The sequence below is a fragment of the Nicotiana tabacum genome, chromosome 12, assembly GCF_000715075.1.
Source record: "Nicotiana tabacum cultivar K326 chromosome 12, ASM71507v2, whole genome shotgun sequence".
NCBI lineage: Eukaryota > Viridiplantae > Streptophyta > Magnoliopsida > Solanales > Solanaceae > Nicotiana > Nicotiana tabacum.
In genome coordinates this window covers 15,795,103-15,815,072 of record NC_134091.1, presented here as the reverse complement: position 1 = coordinate 15,815,072, position 19,970 = coordinate 15,795,103, and the positions used below count along the sequence as shown (strand labels likewise).

The 19,970-nt window shown below is 36.4% G+C and overlaps 2 protein-coding genes across 3 annotated transcripts; both read left to right on the top strand.

Moving 5' to 3' along the window:
* Positions 1-560: 560 nt before the first annotated feature.
* On the top strand, positions 561-7,824 carry LOC107796356 (uncharacterized). The gene is made up of 4 exons (XM_075226189.1): positions 561-1,226; positions 4,184-4,669; positions 5,055-5,570; positions 7,152-7,824. The coding sequence occupies exons 1-4, from the start codon at positions 717-719 to the stop codon at positions 7,233-7,235; spliced, it is 1,596 nt and encodes a 531-aa protein (XP_075082290.1). The 5' UTR covers positions 561-716; the 3' UTR covers positions 7,236-7,824.
* An 8,858-nt stretch (positions 7,825-16,682) lies between these two features.
* Positions 16,683-19,764, top strand: LOC107814823 (patatin-like protein 2). 2 transcript variants are annotated; one of them, XM_016640286.2, is made up of 7 exons: positions 16,683-16,980; positions 17,098-17,282; positions 17,362-17,548; positions 17,795-17,956; positions 18,321-18,623; positions 19,005-19,180; positions 19,462-19,764. In XM_016640286.2, the coding sequence occupies exons 1-7, from the start codon at positions 16,849-16,851 to the stop codon at positions 19,529-19,531; spliced, it is 1,215 nt and encodes a 404-aa protein (XP_016495772.1). In that variant the 5' UTR covers positions 16,683-16,848; the 3' UTR covers positions 19,532-19,764. The 2 variants fall into 2 exon arrangements, with proteins under 2 accessions (XP_016495772.1, XP_016495773.1); XM_016640287.2 differs by having other exon boundaries at positions 16,844-16,980; positions 17,129-17,282.
* Positions 19,765-19,970: the final 206 nt, after the last annotated feature.

Below are 19,970 nucleotides of genomic sequence, written 5' to 3'. Positions count from 1 at the left end.
CGATTGATCATGAAAGGTTAAGATGTGGGTTGGTATTTTTCTTTTTTCCCCTCTAAGAGAAAAGTTAAAGGAGAGTGATTTTATTATTAGTAGGAAATTAGGGTGCAAATTACTAGGGGTATCAAACGGGCGAGCCGTATCAGATATGAGCGAGTCGAAAACTGATAATGCAAAAAGATGGATAAAGTATTCGCCCCGACCCATATTTAATATGGATAAATCGGGTTAACCGACGAAAAATATAAATATCCATGACTTCTTGAATATGATTACTTTTGGGAGAATTTTTAGTCTCCCAAAGTTAAAATTTTTCACGTTTTACAAATATAAAAATTAAACTCATTAATTATTTATTGGTTATCGATTTTCTAAATAAATAATATAGTTCTTATCTATATTTGATCAATTTTTAAAAAAATTAATCCAAATTATTTTTTAATAAATAATAATTATTTTATTTTAACCATTTTAATGACGCTACAAATTACTAATATGAACGGAATAAGGTGCAAATTATAAAAAAGAACATACATCTTAGGTGTAAAACCCGAAAAACTCACACAGAACCCATCTGCAGCATTCACTAGTAAGCCACCCCCCAGCGCCGTTTTGCTTTGCCCCTTATATTTTTATTTTTTTGGGGCCTTTTTTCCCAAGTCTTCTCTTCTCTATAAACCCGCCTACCTTTTGCAACCCTCTTTTAACTCTCATCATCTATGGCTTCCTCACCCGAAGAAAATCGCCGACGGCCGATCGACGACGACGACGACGACGAGACCGAACCCGACGAAGACGTCGATTACGAAGAAATCGTGGAAGAAGACGAAGATGAAGATGAAGAAGAAGAAGTACAGCCCAAGCCAGTTACCGAAGAATCTCGAATGCGTTCCGATAGGGTTAAAATGGAGAGTTTATTCCGGCGGCTATCGTCAGAGCGAGTACCTTTACGAGTCCACGATGTGATTATTAAAGGCAATACTAAGACTAAAGAATCACTCATCGAAGCTGAGGTAGAAGCCCTAAAAAATGCCACAACTGTTCAGGAGCTGCTTAAGGCGGCTAGTATTGCTAATGCGAGACTTCAACAGTTCGATATTTTCGATTCCGTTAATATTACTCTTGATTCCGGCCCACCGGAGCTGCCTGGGACTACTAATGTGGTTGTTGAGGTTGTGGAAAGTGAAAATCCACTTACCGGAAGTGTTGGAGTTTTTTCCAAGCCTGAGGTATTTTATGAATTACTCCATTCTTCTGAGTTTGATTATACGTTTAAATTCAAACTATACCGGTTGGTTGATGTGTGAATGAGGAACATGTGACACTTTGCAATTAAAACATTTAATTGGCTGCACTACAATGAATAACTCAGAAAAATGTGCTCCTGTTCATGTTCAATATTTGTCCCTTATTCAACCACTATACTCTAATAACTTTGATATGTCAGTTCCTTGTTTCATCTGTTTTAAGCTTGGAATGACAGCCAGTTGAACAGCCTAGGTAAGTGACTGCTTTATTCGCGGACTTGGACATCTATGTGTATCTACAGTGTAACCTGTGGGTTCACTGGATCCAGTAGTTTTTGCAGGCCCTGTGTATGTATTAAGAAATTCACTAAATATTTATAAATATTTGGCTGTGAACCTAGTTATTATCGTATATTAACTTGAGGTCGTTGTAGGAACCCATAAACTTCAAATCCTAGGTCCGCATCTGTCTATATTAAAATCTATTATCCAGCATCTCGTTGTTGGCATGTTCCCAAGTTCCAATCACTTTCTAGCATGAGTGTGAACATGATATCCATGTTCCCCTTTGATATGATATATGGTTAAATTTTCTCCTCGTAGTATGGACTTCTCCTCAACTTTCATACAGTCATTTGTCTGTGACTCTTCTGAGTTACCTTCCATGCAGTAATTGATTTGTTGGATCAGACAATTTCCATTTCCTCCCTTTCCTCTAATTTCGGCCATCCGGTGTTCTTTATTGTTGCCGTGGCATCTTTACTTGAATAGTCCTATTTCTTAGAGTCAGCCAAGTTTTGTCTGTCATGGATGTATGAAGATTTGCAAAATTATTCTCATGATTTATGTCTCATTTCTATCTTGATCGCCCTATCTTTGATCAAAACTTAGCTGAGTTATTACAGTTAACTAGGTTCAGATCGTTACCCCTTTTCTGCTGTTGGTAACCTCATATACTAGAAAGAAAATGGAGAAAGATCTGCTGTTGGTAACCTCATATACTCTCGTTTTGCTTTAATAGCTCTTTGCACCTGCTTACTCCTTTATCATGATTCTTATGGTTGAAGTCCTAGGCTTTTAGATGTACCCAGAACTCCATTTGCTACTTTTTCTAATGCAACCTATCATTTCTTTCCGAAGGATGTCTGTATTGGCTTCTAAATGTCATCCTCCTTCCTTCACTATCTTGTCACTGAATGCTATCTGGTTTATGCATTTTAGCTTCTCCCACCAAATTTTTGGCTCCTCGTAGCTCTTCTAACTCTTTAGCTTCACATCCAGCCTCCAGGACCATTAGGTGGCTAGGGCTACTTTTGTATGATTTTGCAATTATTATGTGTCTTATTGCTTGTGTCTCGTCGTGTTCTTTATATGGACATCCGAGGCAGGGGTCCATTCCCTTGACTCGTACTCACGAGAATTTTACTCCACGAGAAATTGAACAAAAGGATGCTGAATTAGCCTATTTCTTGCGTGTACTTTCAAATATTATCAACTGTGATTACTTCTTTTAAAATAAGTATTGGTTAAAACTAGATCATAAGTTAGAGGAGCCTCTAGACAGCCTTCCACTTATGCATTTTCGGCTGCCACAACTATTTCTCCATGTCTTTGGTCGAAACTGTTGCTCTATTTAGTTATATGTCCCTGCAGATCTCTCCCAAGAACTAATAAAGTTCTGTTGGTCATTACCTGTCAAAAAAATAAAAAATAAATTCTGTTGGTCATTTGAATCCCGTGGATGAAGGTATAGTATCTTCCCAATTTAGTTTAATTTCATCATCCAATGGTATTTGTAGACCATAGACATTAATGATACTGTTCCCTTAATAGTCTTAACGGGATTGTGTAAAAGAAAAAAAGAAAAAGAAGAAGAGAACTTGTCTTGGATTGGTTCTTGAAGCTTCCGTCTTCCATTTTCCTCTCTTTTTTTGTACTCTTCTCATCCCCTTTAACACCCTAAATACCGAGATTCATAAGCATAACAGAATTGGATAAATATTCCACACTACTAACCTAAACATACGATGAATCTAGAGCATTCTAGCTTATAACTATTTTTAGTCCCTTGATCAAGTCAAATTAATGAGCAGCTTTAGCTTGTATGTAAGCAGGAAAGTCTGTCTCAGAAAATTATGAAAACAGGAAAGTAAACTATGTTGGAAAAAGTTATTGATTAAAGGAACACTTATTTTTTGATAAGGATGATTGAAGGAACAACACCTGCATATTATCGTTGAAATAGTCTCTCCGAAATAGTTTACAATCTCCAAAAAGAAAAGTGGTGCTACTTCATCAAAAAAAAATAAAGTGGTGCTGGAATTCTTTCTTTCAGAAATTTGGCAGTTACTGCACAATGAAAGAATGTGCTTCTTGTCCCACATGAAAAAGTCTATTTCTCAATTTCCAGAGAGAAGTATCTGTTAGAAATCTCTAGGGCTTCATTAACATTGCTAGAATGAGGGTAAAGAGTAATTGGAAAAGTTGTTGAAACTCAGAGTAGGAATCAACATTTAGAGGAGGGACTCATTGCACAAATTGTAATTTCGTGAAGTAAAATAAGGGAAGACCTTTCAGAACTTTTACTGGAAATTCAAATTGAGATAAGGGCCTCAATAGCAAACCCTGATATTATGAAGGATAAAAATAGAATAAGAGTTTCTCGGGATATTTGCCAAAGACCTAATATTTAAAGAAGAGAGTCAATAACCAAAGTTTGATACTATAGAGAGATGAGAGAAAAGACTCAAGCTGTTATGTTTTTTTCACTTCAGTTTGCATGTGTAACTAAAATCTGTTCTGTGATCTTGCTATTGGTGAACTATTGGGTTCTCTCACGTGGTGTGTGAACATGCTTCGGAATTATGGAAGCAGCGTGCTTACATCAGTTGCTGTTTTTTCTCTTGGAATTTGATTAAAATTTCAATTTGCTTCTGTAGGCTAGAGCTTGGTCGCTTGAAGGTTCATTGAAGCTGAAAAACTTGTTAGGTTATGGGGATATATGGGATGGGTCTTTGGCTTATGGCTGGGACCTGACTTCAGAGGTTAGTGCTGGTGTGTCTCTACCCAGATTCAAAAGATTGATCACCCCTGTGACAGCTCGATTATCTCTTCTTTCTCAAGATTGGCTGAAGTTCTCCTCTTACAAAGAACGAGCTTTGGGACTTTCTCTTGGCCTACTGTCATCCAGAAGGCATGATTTGGCATACAGTCTCTCTTGGCGAGCCTTGACTGACCCATCACAAATGTCATCGAGAGCAGTGAGGAGACAGCTTGGACATAGTTTAATTTCAGCTCTAAAGTATACATTTAAAATTGATAGGAGAAACTCTCCTCTGAGACCAACCCGAGGATATGCCTTTCTTTCGTCTTCTCAAATTGGTGGCCTCCTACCAGATCACCGGGGGTTACGCTTTCTCCGTCAGGTTCGTACAGTTCACTGTCTGTTATTTTTTCTCTTTTTTTTTTCTTTCTCAAATAGATTTTCCGTCTGTGTGACTGAAATCTCTTTTAGTTTTTCTTAAATAACTTTGTTACTATCTAGGTTTCTTTTGATGTTGAACAGTTAGATTTAACTGCAGTTTTCCTTTTACCCATTCTGTTTTGTTGTTTCAGATGTAATCTATATCTCACTCTCATTTAGATCGACTGCTAGTGGCAGTAGAATAGTTTTGTAACTCGTTATCGCCATCTTGCCTGGTATCTATCAATCATATATTTCCCACCATTATGACAGTCTGATTCTGAACCTATATATGCTTCTGAACTATCAGATCCACAGTATAACAAAACTTATGGATTTCTGAACAGGAGTTGGACTTCCGCTATGCTTTACCTCTGGGATTTTATAATGCTGCTCTCAACATTGGAATTTCTGCTGGTGTAACTGTCCCATGGGGGAGTGGGTCCTTAAGTCTGCCTACCTTTTTACCTGAGAAATTTTTTCTGGGTGGTAATTCCTCTCCAGTTTGTGCACTTGGGGGGCCATCATCTTTATTGGGCTTCAAGACCAGGGGATTGGGACCTGCTGAACCTAGAAGGCAAGTTGTAGAGAATTCCAGTGATGAGAGCTATGATGCAGCTTCTGCAATGGATTTTGTGGGAGGAGATCTCGCTGTTACTGCTTTTGCGGACCTTTCTTTTGATCTACCATTGCGGGTATTGAGAGAAGCTGGGATTCATGGCCATGCTTTTGCTTGTACCGGAAGCCTGAACAAATTAACAGAAAATGCGTATAAAGATTTGTCTTTACAGAAATTCCAAGAATCATTCCGAGCTTCAGCTGGATTTGGTGTCATTGTACCGACCAAGCTCTTCCGAATGGAGGTAAGTAATCCATGTTAAGATCTGCTTGTGGATTTTCCTTCTTCGCTGTGAAATTTGTTCCCTTGTCCATTATGCACATACAAGCTACATGTCTTTTTTGCTGTTGCACAATTCAAAACACGGGAGTTTCCACTTCTGGGGGTAAAGAACAAAAGTGAGACTCAATTCTGACCCCCTGATAAATAATATGGTGTCTTTGGACAGGTCATCCTGGTAAAAGATGGGTGGAGGAGAGGGCAGAGAGTGAGGTTCTGGAGGAGTGAGGGGGTTTGGGAGAGGAATGCTGTCAAGAATGTTCCTAGAAGAATTTTCTTGAAAGACATTGCTCAGTGATGCACCTCAACCATTGAAGCAAATAATCTGTTGGGAAAAGATTGAATTAATAGTTTGGTTAGGCTAGTCTTTCTGCTATGTGGAGCCTATGATGGCTTGCTATCTTGACTTAGGAAATAAGAATAGAAATTAAAGAAACTGTTTCTTTTTTTAACCTTTATCATGGGTTCGAACAAAAGCATGGTACTTAAGTGGAGAAGGGTAGAGGGCTGAGCTCCCGTGCGCCATAGGCCCTCGGGGATCTTTCAGTTATAAAAAAAAGAAGAAATGTTCCTTTTTTCCTCGGGGTTTTTGGGAAAAGGTGAGTTGGGGTTTGGGGGGGGGGGGGGGGCACTTGCTCAGTTTCTTTGCATTAGCTACTGAAGTGAAGATGCTGCTTTGGGATTTATTACTCAGTGTTGTTAAAAACTCGCTTGAGGCGCACTTAAAACCTGAAACTAGTTGTAGCGCAAGCTGGATGTTTCCCCTCACTTAGATAGTGCCTTAGTGCATATACTAAGGTGTGTCTCGTCGCTCATAGGGCTGCACCCAGGAGGGCGACATGACATGATATTCATAGCTAGTAAATTGAAAGAATGAATGTGTGAGCTTTTAGGAACGAGAAATTCAGGATTTAGTGTAAGAAAACTATTTTGTAAATTTAAATAAGAAACAAAGAGGGTATTTTTGCATCTGAAATTTGTACATGGTTTTCAAAATTGGCCTTTCATCACTTCATACATTTCACTTAATTGTATAATTTTTCAATTCCATTATCCATATAAATGCTTTTTGGTTTTATAGTATTTTGCTTGCATTGACAAGGGAGAGGTATATCCTATTGGTAAAGGACCCTCCACTCCAAACCTTTGGTTGGAGGTTGAGTCACCAATGGAGCAAAGTGAGAAGAAGCAAGTGGTGCACTTCTGTGTTGGGTGGCTGGTTTTACCAAGCAAAAAAAGTTTTAATTCTTTTTCTTGTATCACATATAAATTTTTATTTGCTCTTCAATTGCGCTTGTCTCCACTAAAGCTCCTTCAGAAATGCTATGTGCTTTGAGCAATAAGCCCAACAAATTTTGGCAGTTTCCTATGTTTCTTGCCTTTTGGCAACACCTATGGCTCGATAATTATCTAAATCTGAATTTGGTATCAGATGTTCAGACACATAAATCTAATTTGATAAGAGTCGAAATTGCAGGATGATATTGGGCATAAATTCTTTGAACTATTCTGTCTCAAGTGCTTGACTTTTTGATTATATCACCAGGTTAATTACTGCTACATACTGAAGCAGCAAGAGCATGACCGAGGGAAGACTGGTGTGCAGTTCAACTTCTCCTCATCTTTCTAGAAGCTCAACATTGCATGTTATGTTCCCAGTTGTGAATTGATAACGGCATAATTTTCTTCCAGTAAAATTGACATAGTTTTATCCCCCATTTCTCTGTTTTATCTGAGATGCGAATTTAGCCGGCCCCAGTTTCAAACTCTGGACATTTTTCAACCCACTGTTACAAGCAAATAATTGGTGGCGAGTATTAGTATACATGGTTTCCCTCCGACTGGAATTTTATGGACGATGAATACTGTGATTTTCTAGCCAGGTGAAAAGATCCTCTGCCCCAACTTCCCGTTTGTTTATTGCTGATTCACTTCTTCTCGGAATTCAGCTTTCGAATTGATGATTTCGATGTGCTATACCCTTGTATGAAGAAACTCACTCAATGAGGACCATTACAGTTCTTTAACGGGCAACCTACGATTTGTTTGCAGGATTCCTAAGAGATTTGCTCCTTCTGCATGTCTTCAGTTGTCCAAAATTGTTAGCTTTTAGAAATAATGATTTATTTACTTTTCTCGTGTCCTACACGAGAAAACCAAATAAACGAAAAGATAGAATGACATTCATGTATTAAAATGTTGGGTTATGACTTTTCCAAGTTTATGCTGTTTTTCATGTTTTCAGTTTATTAAGGCATTTAGATAAACAATCAAGTTATTACAAGCCAAAAAAAGTAATAAAAATTATCACATACCAATTAAAAGGAGAATAAGAAATTCATTACATGAAATAAATGAATAACACGACCTCTGTGCCGTGACCTAAGCCTGACCCTGCAAATCGTAACAACATTAGGCATTGCACACACAAAATTGTATTCTTTACCAAATGGAAGTACTTGAAAACTTAGTCATTTTTAAATACTAAACCCAGGTTCTCCATTTCCTTTAGAAACCTGTAGCTAGCTAGCTAATTTCTCATTTTTATTAAAAGAAAAAAAATAAGAACATAGTATGTAGTGTAAAAATAAATATCTATGGGAACTTTACCCAAATACTTAACTGCCGTTTCATCCTATCCGTTTCATAATGCAATTTCAGCCGTCTGAGAAAGTGGGTAGGGCCAATATAGGTTGTATAAATTCAGGTCCATTGACTTAATCTTCATTAAGTATAATGAAATAACCTAAATTTGTAGACAAGAGAGAATGTCCTATGGTTAGCTATTGCTTTTGACACACGTTACTGGTTGCGGAAACAAATGCGCGTATAGTAGCATAAATGACAAGAACATGTCATATAGAGAAACTACTCAATAGGGTCATGATTTACATTAATGGAGAATGGTATGACGATTATATAGACAAGAGATATATTCAGGATTTGAATTTTCGTGTTCCTACGACAATCTCGATCTATATATACAATAATTATTGAGTTTACAGTTAAATATTTATAGATATTTAATGAATTTCTTAATACAAAAATCAGAGGTAAGTAATCGACAATTGACTACACATATGAATTACATTCCAGGACGTCCTTATAGTTTGAAATTACTCTAGTTATAAATAATCTTTGAGATATAAAGAAATAGAATACCAAATGTTCTGATGCATGTGATTTAAGTGAGGGAATTAAAGAGGTACATTATATTAAAAAGCATTGTTTACTCTTCTACTTAGAAAATTATCATGTTTGCAATAGTATTATCGAGTATAAGATGACAGTGTTTTATGTGTTTTCGTAGGGAAAATCTCTTTCGACGTTGATTAGTAAACTACTAAACTTATGCCAAACTTCCCATTTAACCAATAAATTAAAGAAGCTTGAAAAGTTCACCTTCAATGATAGGGAGTACAAGAGTACAAGAGACTTGTCATACTCGTCGTATGCAACAAGAGATATGCTCTTGACGACTTTGACTATTTCTCTCAATTTAATCTCATTTCTTTCACGATAAGAAATATTAGCACTTAAAAATAATAAGACAAAGAATAAGGTGAATAATCTCACAAGGTTACCACTGATGGTAGATGTAATGGGATGGATAAGATCTCATCGTCATTAACTAAAGGTCTTTGGTTCGAGTCGTGAGAGTAGATAAATTTTTAATAAGAATTCCTTGCCCTATATACCGAATATAGATTAGTCAGGTAATTCAGTTCCGGATACCAACTAGTCGAACCATAAAACGAAAAAAAAATTCAATAGGTTGACAGATCAAATCTAAGAAAGTGGTCCTTAGTACTAATTCTCTCAATTTAATCTCATTTCTTTCACGATAAGAAATATTAGCACTTATAATAAAGAAGTTAAGACTAAAAGAACAAGGCAAATAATCTCACAAGATTACCACCCAGGGATGTAATTGTTATTCAATATGTATTACCGTAAATAATGAAACAGTAAACTTTATGAAACAGGAAAAACAGCAACAGAAAGATAGCAACAATATAATGTCGAAATAATTTCTGAAAAAATAATTTTGGAATAAATCGAACCCACTGAATGCACAGTGTGTCCTTAAGAAAATTATTCCCCTCAAGTACCCGAGGTGCTGGAATATTATCCTCCCAGGATAGAACAATTTAACTCACCGGAGTGTTGTTACCAAAAACGCCGATTAAACAGCGAACCACTCGAAGGCTGTAAAACACACTGAAGATTTTGTGCAGAAGAAGAAGAAGAATAAGATCAGAAAATTTCGTAAGAAAAGATTCTGGGATTCAAAATATATTTATAAACTTTCTGGCACTGTTTCTGAAAAAGGTTTGCAACTTTTCAGAATCAGCCATGGCTGTTGGAACAGGTGGGAATATTTCTGTTTGAAATATTGCGGGAAAATAGATTTAAAATAATTCGGAAAAGAAAATGGACCGGACCGGACCGGGTCGCGTCGCGGGTCCTGGGTTATTGGGTTGAATTTCTATTAATTAATTAAATAAATAAAAGAAATTTTGTCCAAAAAGATTAATCAATCAATCTTTGACCGAAGCCGAAGCTGAGCCGAGCGAGCGACGACGATGACGTCGACGACGCGAGACTTACTTTCTTTCCAACACATTTAACACTAAGAGAAGTGCTTTCTCAATATAAGCACATTCACTTTTCTTTCCACCACCAATGAGGGACACTTTGCTCTTTTCAAAGCAAAAGGGAGCTCACTTTTCCTTTACTTTCTTCCCTCCATTTCCCATTCACCAATCTTTAATCCTAACAATCCTCCACATGAATGGGGAATGACTATAAGACAAAGGAATGCACGGACGAGTGTGTGATTTACATGCAAGGATTAATTGTATCTGGATAAGTAGGTTTCCCTTTGAACTTTTCGTAGTAAACTTATATCGGATATACTCGGTAAATCGGTAGATTTGATATCTTTGAACCGTCGAGTTTTGTTGTATACCTAGACAACATAAGTCACACAATCCACCCTTAACCATCTATGGTTCTCAAGATTATGTTCGTTTCAGCCATAAACACCGCCTGGTTTTATGAGTGCTTAGAGAATGTGCCTTTTTCTTTCATTCCCCTTGAAGCGGCTTACACTTCACACTCACATAGGTGATTTCTAAACGTGTAATCCTATAGACACAATGTCTGGTCAAATCCTGCCAGCCTTAGCAAATCATTAAAAGCTTTAAGCTTTATTGACTCATCAAAAGCCTTAATGTTTTACCTTGATTTCTGAACATTGTCTTCATAACGAGAATGGATTGAGTTATTTGAAAATGTTGAATCGTCATTCATAACTTTATTTGATCTCTTTGAACCTAACTCTTGGGATCTCCAGTCTGCTAGGTAGAGTTACCGCCATAATGACTTGTCCTAGGACATAACCCTATATTCCCTTCGATGATCTTTCAACTGCCTCTCTAGATAGGCCTTTTGTAAGTGGATCCGACACGTTATCTCTTGACTTTACGTAGTCAATCGTGATAACACCACTAGAGAGTAATTGTCTAACAGTATTGTGTCTCCGTCTCATATGACGAGATTTTCCGTTATACATAACGCTCCCTGCCCTGCCTATTGCCGCTTATACATAACGCTCCCTACCCTGCCTATTGCCGCTTGACTATCACAATGTATACAAATAGATGCCAAAGGTTTGGGCCAAAATGGAATATCTTCCAAGAAATTCCGGAGCCATTCAGCTTCTTCACCGGCCTTATCTAAAGCTATGAATTCACATTCCATTATAGAACGGGCGATGCACGTTTGTTTGGATGATTTCCAAGACACTACTTCACCTCCAATTGTGAAAGCATATCCACTTGTGGATTTAACTTCAGATGATCCGGTGATCCAATTTGCATCACTATATCCCTCAATCACGGAGGGATATTTGTTATAATGCAAAGCATAATTTTGGGTATATTTCAGATTCCCCAAAACTCGTTTCATTGCCATCCAGTGTATTTGATTGGGATTACTTGTAAACCGGCTCAGTTTGATAATAGCACATGCTATATCTGGTCGCGTACAATTCATAATATACATCAAACTTTCCAATACTCTTGCATAGTCCTGTTGTGAGTCTCTTTCACCTTCATTCTTTTGAAGTGCATAACTCATGTCAATTGGAGTCTTGGCAATTTTGAAATCCAAATACTTGAACTTGTCAAGTACCTTTTCAATGTAGTGAGACTTGGATAATGCTAGGCCTCGTGGAGTCTTATGAATTTTGATTCCTAAGATCACATCAGCAATTCCTAAGTCTTTCATGCCGAATTTTCTAGCCAACATGCGCTTAGTAGCATTTATATCTGCCATATTTTTTGCTCATTATCAACATGTCATCAACATATAAACAAACATTTCATGTCCTCGAGTGTTTTTAATGTAAACACATTTGTCACACTCGTTGATTTTAAACCCACTTGCTAACATTGTTTGGTCAAATTTGGCATGCCATTGTTTGGGTGCTTGTTTAAGTCCATAAAGTGACTTAACAAGTTTGCACACTTTCTTTTCTTTACCCGAAACCACAATACCCTCAGGTTGTTCCATGTAAATCTCTTCCTCCAATTCTCCATTTAAGAAAGTTGTTTTAACATCCATTTGATGGATTTCAAGACCATATACGGCCGTCATTGCCACTAGCACCCTAATAGATGTTATCCTCGTTACTGGCGAGTAAGTGTCAAAGTAATCAAGGCCTTCCTTTTGTCTATAACCTTTGACAACATGTCTTGCCTTATACTTGTCAATAGGGCCATCAACTTTCATTTTTCGTTTAAAGATCCATTTCGAACCTAAAGGCTTATTTCCTGGAGGAAGATCAACCAATTCCATGTATGGTTATCCAAAATTGATTGAATCTCGCAATTGACTGCCTCTTTCCAAAATGCCGAATAAGAAGATTATATAGCTGTTTTGTACGTTTGAGGCTCATTTTCAAGTAAGAATGTCACAAAATCGGGTCCAAAGGAAGTAGAGGTTCTTTAACGTTTACTATGCCTTGGATCTTCATTACTTGAAGGAATTTCCTTTGGTTCTTCCCGTGGTCGTTTAGGTCTTTCACTTAATGACTCACATTCAGTTTTTTACGGATAAATGCTTTCAAAAAACTCAGCATTATCTGATTCAATTATCGTATTAACATGAATTTCATGATTATCATATTTATGAACCAAAAATCGACATGCTTTACTGTTTGTAGCATATCCAATGAAAACGCAATCCATATTTTTTTGTCCGATTTTTACCCTTTTGGGTAAAGGTACTTGTACCTTTGCTAAAACACCCCCACACTTTGAAATATTTCAAGTTGGGTTTTCTTCCTTTCCATTTTTCATATGGAATAGATTGCGTTTTCCTGTGGTTGAGTATTCGGTTAGCTGTAAGGATAGCTTTCCCTCACAAACTCTGCGATAATCCGAAACTTATTAATAAAGAATTCATCATTTCCTTTAATGTTAGGTTTTTTCTTTCCACAATTCCATTGGATTGAGGTGTGTAGAGGGCAGTAGTTTGATGGATAATTCCATATTCTGAACATATTTCTGCAAATGGAGATTCATATTCTCCACCCCTATCACTTCTAATCATTTTGATTTTTTTATTCAATTGATTCTCTACTTCATTCTTGTATTGCTTAAGTGCTTCAATTGCTTCATCCTTACTATTAAGCAAATAAACATAACAATATCGAGTGCAATCATCAATAAAAGTAATAAAATACTTTTTTCCACCTCGAGATGGTGTCGACTTCATATCACAAATGTCAGTATGAATTAAGTCTAAAGGATTTGAATTTCTTTCAACAGACTTATAAGGATGTTTTACAAACTTAGATTCAACACATATTTGATATTTTGATTTATTACACTCGAATTTAGGAAATACTTCTAAATTAATTAACTTCCGCAAGGCTTTATAATTGACATGTCCTAAACAAATATGCCATAAATCATTTGACACCAATAAATAAGAAGAAGCTGAAATTTTATTCATACTGTTAACAACCATTACATTTAGTTTGAAAAGGCCCTCTGTGAGGTAGCCCTTTCCAACATATATTTCATTCTTGCTTACAATAATTTTGTCAGATACAAATACACATTTGAATCCATTCTTAATAAGTAAAGAAGTAGAAACTAAATTCTTCATAATAGTAGGAACATGAAGAACGTTGTTGAGTGTTAACACTTTGCCGAAAGTCATCTTCAGAAATATCTTCCCATAACCTTCAATCTTGATTGTTACAGTATTTTCCATGAAAAGCTCTTCTTCGGGACCAGCAGTAGAGTAAGTCGCAAATGCTTTTTTGACAACACAAACATATCGAGTGGCTCCAGAGTCAATCCACTACTCCTTCAGATTTCCAACTAGGTTGCATTCCGAAATCATTGTACACAGATCATCAATGTCATCATTCTTCTCCACTATGTTGGCATGCACCTTCTTCTTATCCTTTTTCGGGAGATGACAATCAGGGGCTTTGTGACCAGCTTTTTCACAATTGTAGTAGTTGCCCTTGAATTTCTTTTTGTTCTGCTCCTTCATCTGTCCAGAAGACCTCTTCCTCTTCTTACTTTTTGGAGCAGTCTCCTCAACGATATTACCTCCCATAGTCGTTGAATTTCCACGAGACTTTTTCTCGACTGTTTTGTTGTCTTCCTCAATCTTGAGACGAATCACAAGATCTTCCAACTTCATTTCTTTGCGCTTGTGCTTAAGATAGTTTTTGAAATCTCTCCACGAAGGAGACAATTTTTCAATCATTGCAGCCACTTGAAATACTTCATTCACGATCATACCTTCAGCAATAAGGCCGTGAAAAATAAGTTGAAGCTCTTGAACTTGGGTTCCAACGGTTTTGCTGTCTATCATCTTATAGTCTAGAAACTTGGCAACCACAAACTTCTTCAAGCATGCATCTTCAGTCTTGTACTTCTTCTCAAGTGCGTCCCATAATTCTTTTGAAGTATTCATAGCACAGTAGATATTGTACAAGTCATTCTCTAAAGAACTTAGGATCTAGCCTTTGCAAAGAAAATCTGCCTGTTTTCACGCCTCAACAACCATAAATTTCTCGTTGTCCGGCATGTCCATGGCAGGCACTGGAGGTTCTTCACTGGTGAATTTCTGCATACCAAGTGTGGTAAGCCAGAAGAACACCCTTTGCTGCCATCCTTTGAAGTTGGCTCCAGAAAATTTTCCCGGTTTCTCGGCTGGTGGAATAATAGTTCGGCTTGACGAGGCTATCGTCGTTGCCACAACAGTCGCAGAAGAATTTTCATTATCAATTGCCATTTCTCACTGTCAACAACAGAAGAGTTCAATTAATGACAAAATAGAATAGTAAACAGTACGTATAATAAATAAAAACCGAAGTTTTTATATACTGTTTCACAGTAAACGATGAAGTTTTTATGTCTTCAAATCGTTTCTGAATTTTAATACTCCGATGAAGTTTTTATATCTTCAAATTAGAATAGAAAAATTCAGAAAGAGTAGAAAACCACACATGTTTTAATCTCCAAAAAATAGAATATAGTAAATTAATTTCCTTAAGATTGTTATTCAATATGTATTACTATAAATAATGAAACAGTAAACTTTCTGAAACAGGAAAAACAGAAACAGAAAGTTAGCAACAACAGAATGTCGAAATAATTTATGGAAAAATAATTTCGGAATAAATCGATCCCACTGAATGCACAGTGTGTCTTTAAGAAAATTATTCCCCTCAAGTACCCGAGGTGCTAGAATATTATCCTCCCAGGATAGAACGATTTAACTCACCGGAGTGTTGGTACCAAAAACGCCGATAAAACAACGAACCACTCGAAGGCTGTAAAACACACTGAAGATATTGCGGAAAACGGATTTAAAATAATCTGGAAAAGAAAACGGGCCAGATTTAAATAATCCGGGAAAGAAAACGGATTTAAAATAATCCGGGTCGTGTCGCGGGTCCTGGGTTATTCTGAATTGAATTTTCATTAATTAATTAAATAATTAAAAGAAATTTTGTCCAAAAAGATTAATCAATCAATCGATCTTTAAGGAAATTATTCCCCTCAAGTACTCGAGGTGCTGGAATATTATCCTCCTAGGATAGAACGATTTGACTCACCGGAGTGTTGGTACCAAAAACGTCAATGAAACAGCGAATCACTCGAAGGCTGTAAAACGCATTAAAGATATTGCGGGAAAATAGATTTAAAATAATCCGGAAAAAAAAACGGATTTAAAATAATCCGGGTCGCGTTGCGGGTCCTGGGTTATTCTGGGTTAAATTTTTATTAATTAATTAAATTAATGAATTAAATAATTGAAAGAAATTTTGTCCAAAAGATTAATCAATCAATCTTTGACCGAAGCCGAGCGAGCGACGACGATGGCGCGAGGCTTACTTCCTTTCCAATCCATTTAACACTAATAGAAGTGTTTTCTCAATATAAGCACATTTACTTTTCTTTTCATTACCAATGAGGGACACTTTGCTCTTTCCAAAGCAAAAGGGAGATCACTTTCCCTCCACTTTCTTCCCTCCATTTCCCATTCACCAATCTTTAATCCCAACAGTAATGGGATGTATAAGATATTTTCGCCAAATTAAATAAAGATCTCGGGTTTCGAGCTCTGGGAGTAAAGAATTTTTTGATAGGGAACGCTTCCTCTTAACGTGCTATCCAGTACGGCGAATCTGGTCATTGAGTTCCGGATACCAAATGGTTGAACCAAAAAACAAAAACAATTCACGCAAATTTTACGAGTAATAAAACTTCACGCTGGCGGCTTTAATCTTGCATGCTGAACAAGAAACATTTTCAGTGTAAGAAAATTCAAATGTTTATTTTTGTTGTTCTAAGTCCAATTTAATTGAATAATATATACCAATTCTCTAGCGTGTTTAATTTTCACTTCACGATACTCAGTCCTTAATGCTACATATTTCCCAGAATTTTCTTTAAGTCAATTATTGACCCTTAAGTCATCAAGTTTCTCTAGAGCGAGGCCTATAAATATGTTTCCTCATACATTGCATAGGACATCATAAGCTACTTCAATAATATTCTTATAATACATAATACCTTGTTAAGTTCAACAGTTTTTTCCAAGCCTTCTAGCTCTTAATTATTGTAAGATTATTCATTTTAAATCAGTTTTGTTACCCTCTTTTGATTAGAAAACAGTTTAATTAGAAGATTAAATCATCAGAAATGGAGAGAAAAACATCTCAAATCCAACCTCCAACTTACGGTGACTTGATCACTGTTCTTAGCATTGATGGAGGTGGCATTCGAGGAATTATTCCAGCTACCATTCTCAGTTTTCTTGAATCCCAACTTCAGGTCAAATTTCTTATATATACATTTGTATTATACTATATAACGATCGATCCATTTCCTCTTTTAAGGCTTTAACTTTTGCATGCATGGCAAATAAAATTGGTAGCATGAAATTTGCAGGAGTTAGATGGTAAGGATGCGAGACTTGCAGATTACTTTGACGTGATTGCTGGAACGAGCACTGGTGGTCTTGTGACGGCCATGTTAACTGCTCCTGACGAAAATGATCGTCCACTTTATGCAGCCAAAGATATTACCCCATTCTACTTGGAGCATTGTCCAAAGATGTTTCCACAAAAGAAATGGTATATATAGTATAATTTTCTCTCTTGTACTGTTTCCATTCTTTTTGTACTAAATTTTGAATTATTAACAAATATGCAGCGGTTTGTTTGCTCCTATTGGGAACATGGTGCAAGCTATAATAGGACCAAAATACGATGGCAAGTACTTGCATGAAGTTGTCAAGGAGAAGTTGAAAGATACTCGTCTTAGCAATACGATTACTAACGTTGTCATTCCCACTTTTGATATCAAGAAATTGCAGCCAACCATCTTCTCCACTTATGAGGTGCATCTGTTTAAGTCCGTCTTAATTCATCACTTAATCATATTAACTAATGTGGTTTGACGCAAACGTGAGTACATGTTTACTTTTATCGCATGATTTTACATAAACGATAAATTAACAAATGAATATCTAGTGAAAAATTTCGACAAAGCGGTGTTCAGTAACACCGCATGGTATAAGATGCATACGGCCCTGCTTTTTACTTTGGGTTTTAACCAAATGGGATCTTGATTATTTTGGATGCAGACGAAACGTTCGGCATGTTATGATGCAAAACTGTCTGATATTTGTGTCAGTACATCAGCAGCTCCTACTTATCTTCCTGCTCATTATTTTAAAGTTGAGGATACCAAAGGCAATGTAAAAGAACATCATCTCATTGATGGTGGTGTTGCTGCAAATAATCCGGTATATATACACTTTTACTACTCTCTTCGTCCTGATTTATTTGGTGGTGTTTGAATTTTGAGACTTAAACTTAAACGAGTTTGTCTTTGACCACAATCTTTTCATATGCCTTTTGAATATTACTCCATCAATTTTAATTTATGTGAAACTATTTGACTGTGCACAAAGTTTAAGAAAGAAATGAAGAATTTTAAAACTTGTCCTAAACAAGCCATAATATTTGTGTGGTTATATTTCTTTTGAAACTTGTGGTGTTAAATATGCGGGAGTAAATAGCTATAAAAACTTCTCATTGAGGGTAGGATTGGAACTTCAAATTAAATTCTTTCCTTATCTAGAATGTGTTGGCATATGTTTTCTGCAGGCTTTGATTGCAGTATCGGAAGTAAGCAAAGAAATTTTGAAGGACAACCCAGATTTCTTTCCAATAAAACCAATGGATTACAGGCGTTTCCTTGTAATATCAATAGGGACAGGATCTGCAAAATGGGAACATAAATATAATGCATCAATGGCAGCCAAATGGGGTATTGTGAATTGGTTATTTCACAAAGGTTCCACACCAGTAATTGAAGTGTTCTTCCAATCAAGCGCTGATTTGGTTGATTACCATAATTCAGTAGTTTTCCAAGCTCTACACAGTGATAATAATTACCTTCGAATTCAAGTATGTAGTGTCCTTTTTATTCTTAATTTTTTTTTTCTATAGTGGAAGGGGAGACTTGGAGCAACGGTCAAGTTGTCTCCGTGTGACCTATAGGTCACGGGTTCGAGTCGTGAAATAAATAACTGATACTTGCATCAGGATAGGCTGTCAACATCACACCCCCTTGGGGTGCGGCCCTTCCCCGAACCTTGCATGAACGCGAGATAGTTTGTGCGGGTTCGAGCCGTGGAATCAGCCACTGATACTTGCATCATGGTAGGCTGTCCCCCTTGGGGTGCAGTCCTTCCCCGAACCATGTGTAAACGCGAGATGCTTTTTGTATCGGGACTGCCCTTATTATAGTGGTTGATTAATATTTTTCTTGGTTATTGAAATTAACAGGAGGATGAACTGAGCGGAACAGAAGGCTCAGTGGATATAGCCACAAAGGAAAATTTGGAAAGGCTAGTGGAAATAGGACAAAATTTACTAAATAAGCCACTTTCAAGGGTAAATTTGGAAACAGGTTTGACAGAACCAATTCCTAGAGGAGGAACTAATGAAGAAGCCCTTATAAGGTATTAAAACATTGATAATACTTTAATAAATTATCCAAAAGTTTAAAAACAAAATTACGCTTTTATTGGCTACATGTGCAAAATGATAAACTTTGTGTATAAAAAACAGGGACAGCTAGAAAAGGTGTTAGAAAAGTACTCTCTTGTCCTTTGTGAATAATATAATTTAATTTGTTATCTACGTAATTAAAGTTAAATTTAATATATACAATCACTTGAAGCTATCTTAATTTTAAAATATGAAAATAAGTTAACTGTTTGTATATTCCTTTTGGTGATAGGTTTGCACGGTTATTAGTGAATGAAAGAAGAGTTCGCGAATCAAGATCGCCACTTACCAAGAAAGTCTAGAAGAAATACAGTCTATCAAAAAAATCCTAGCATGAGATTACATTTTTTCTTTTTGGGATTAGATACAGGGTTTTCTTTATAAAGTTTATTTATTTATTTATTTATTTGCAGCAATAGTTTAGAAGTATGTTCACCACCATTTAATTTGACATACGTAAGAAATGCTTCGTAGAATAGTATGTTGTATATAAACCCCCGTAATTCATACTAATATAAATGTGTTTTACTCTTGATATTCTGTTGGAGTTACTTGTTTTGATATGGACCAGGCCCAACGAACAGTGAAGGCCCAACATAGTATAGCTGTAGATATAGCCCAAATGTATACTTGTATTTGTTTTAAAACACTTTATTTATTTATGAGGAACTTTGAGAAATCACTATTGTTTAGTAGCTATTAACTTCCTATAGCTATCATATACATAATTACTTCCTATAA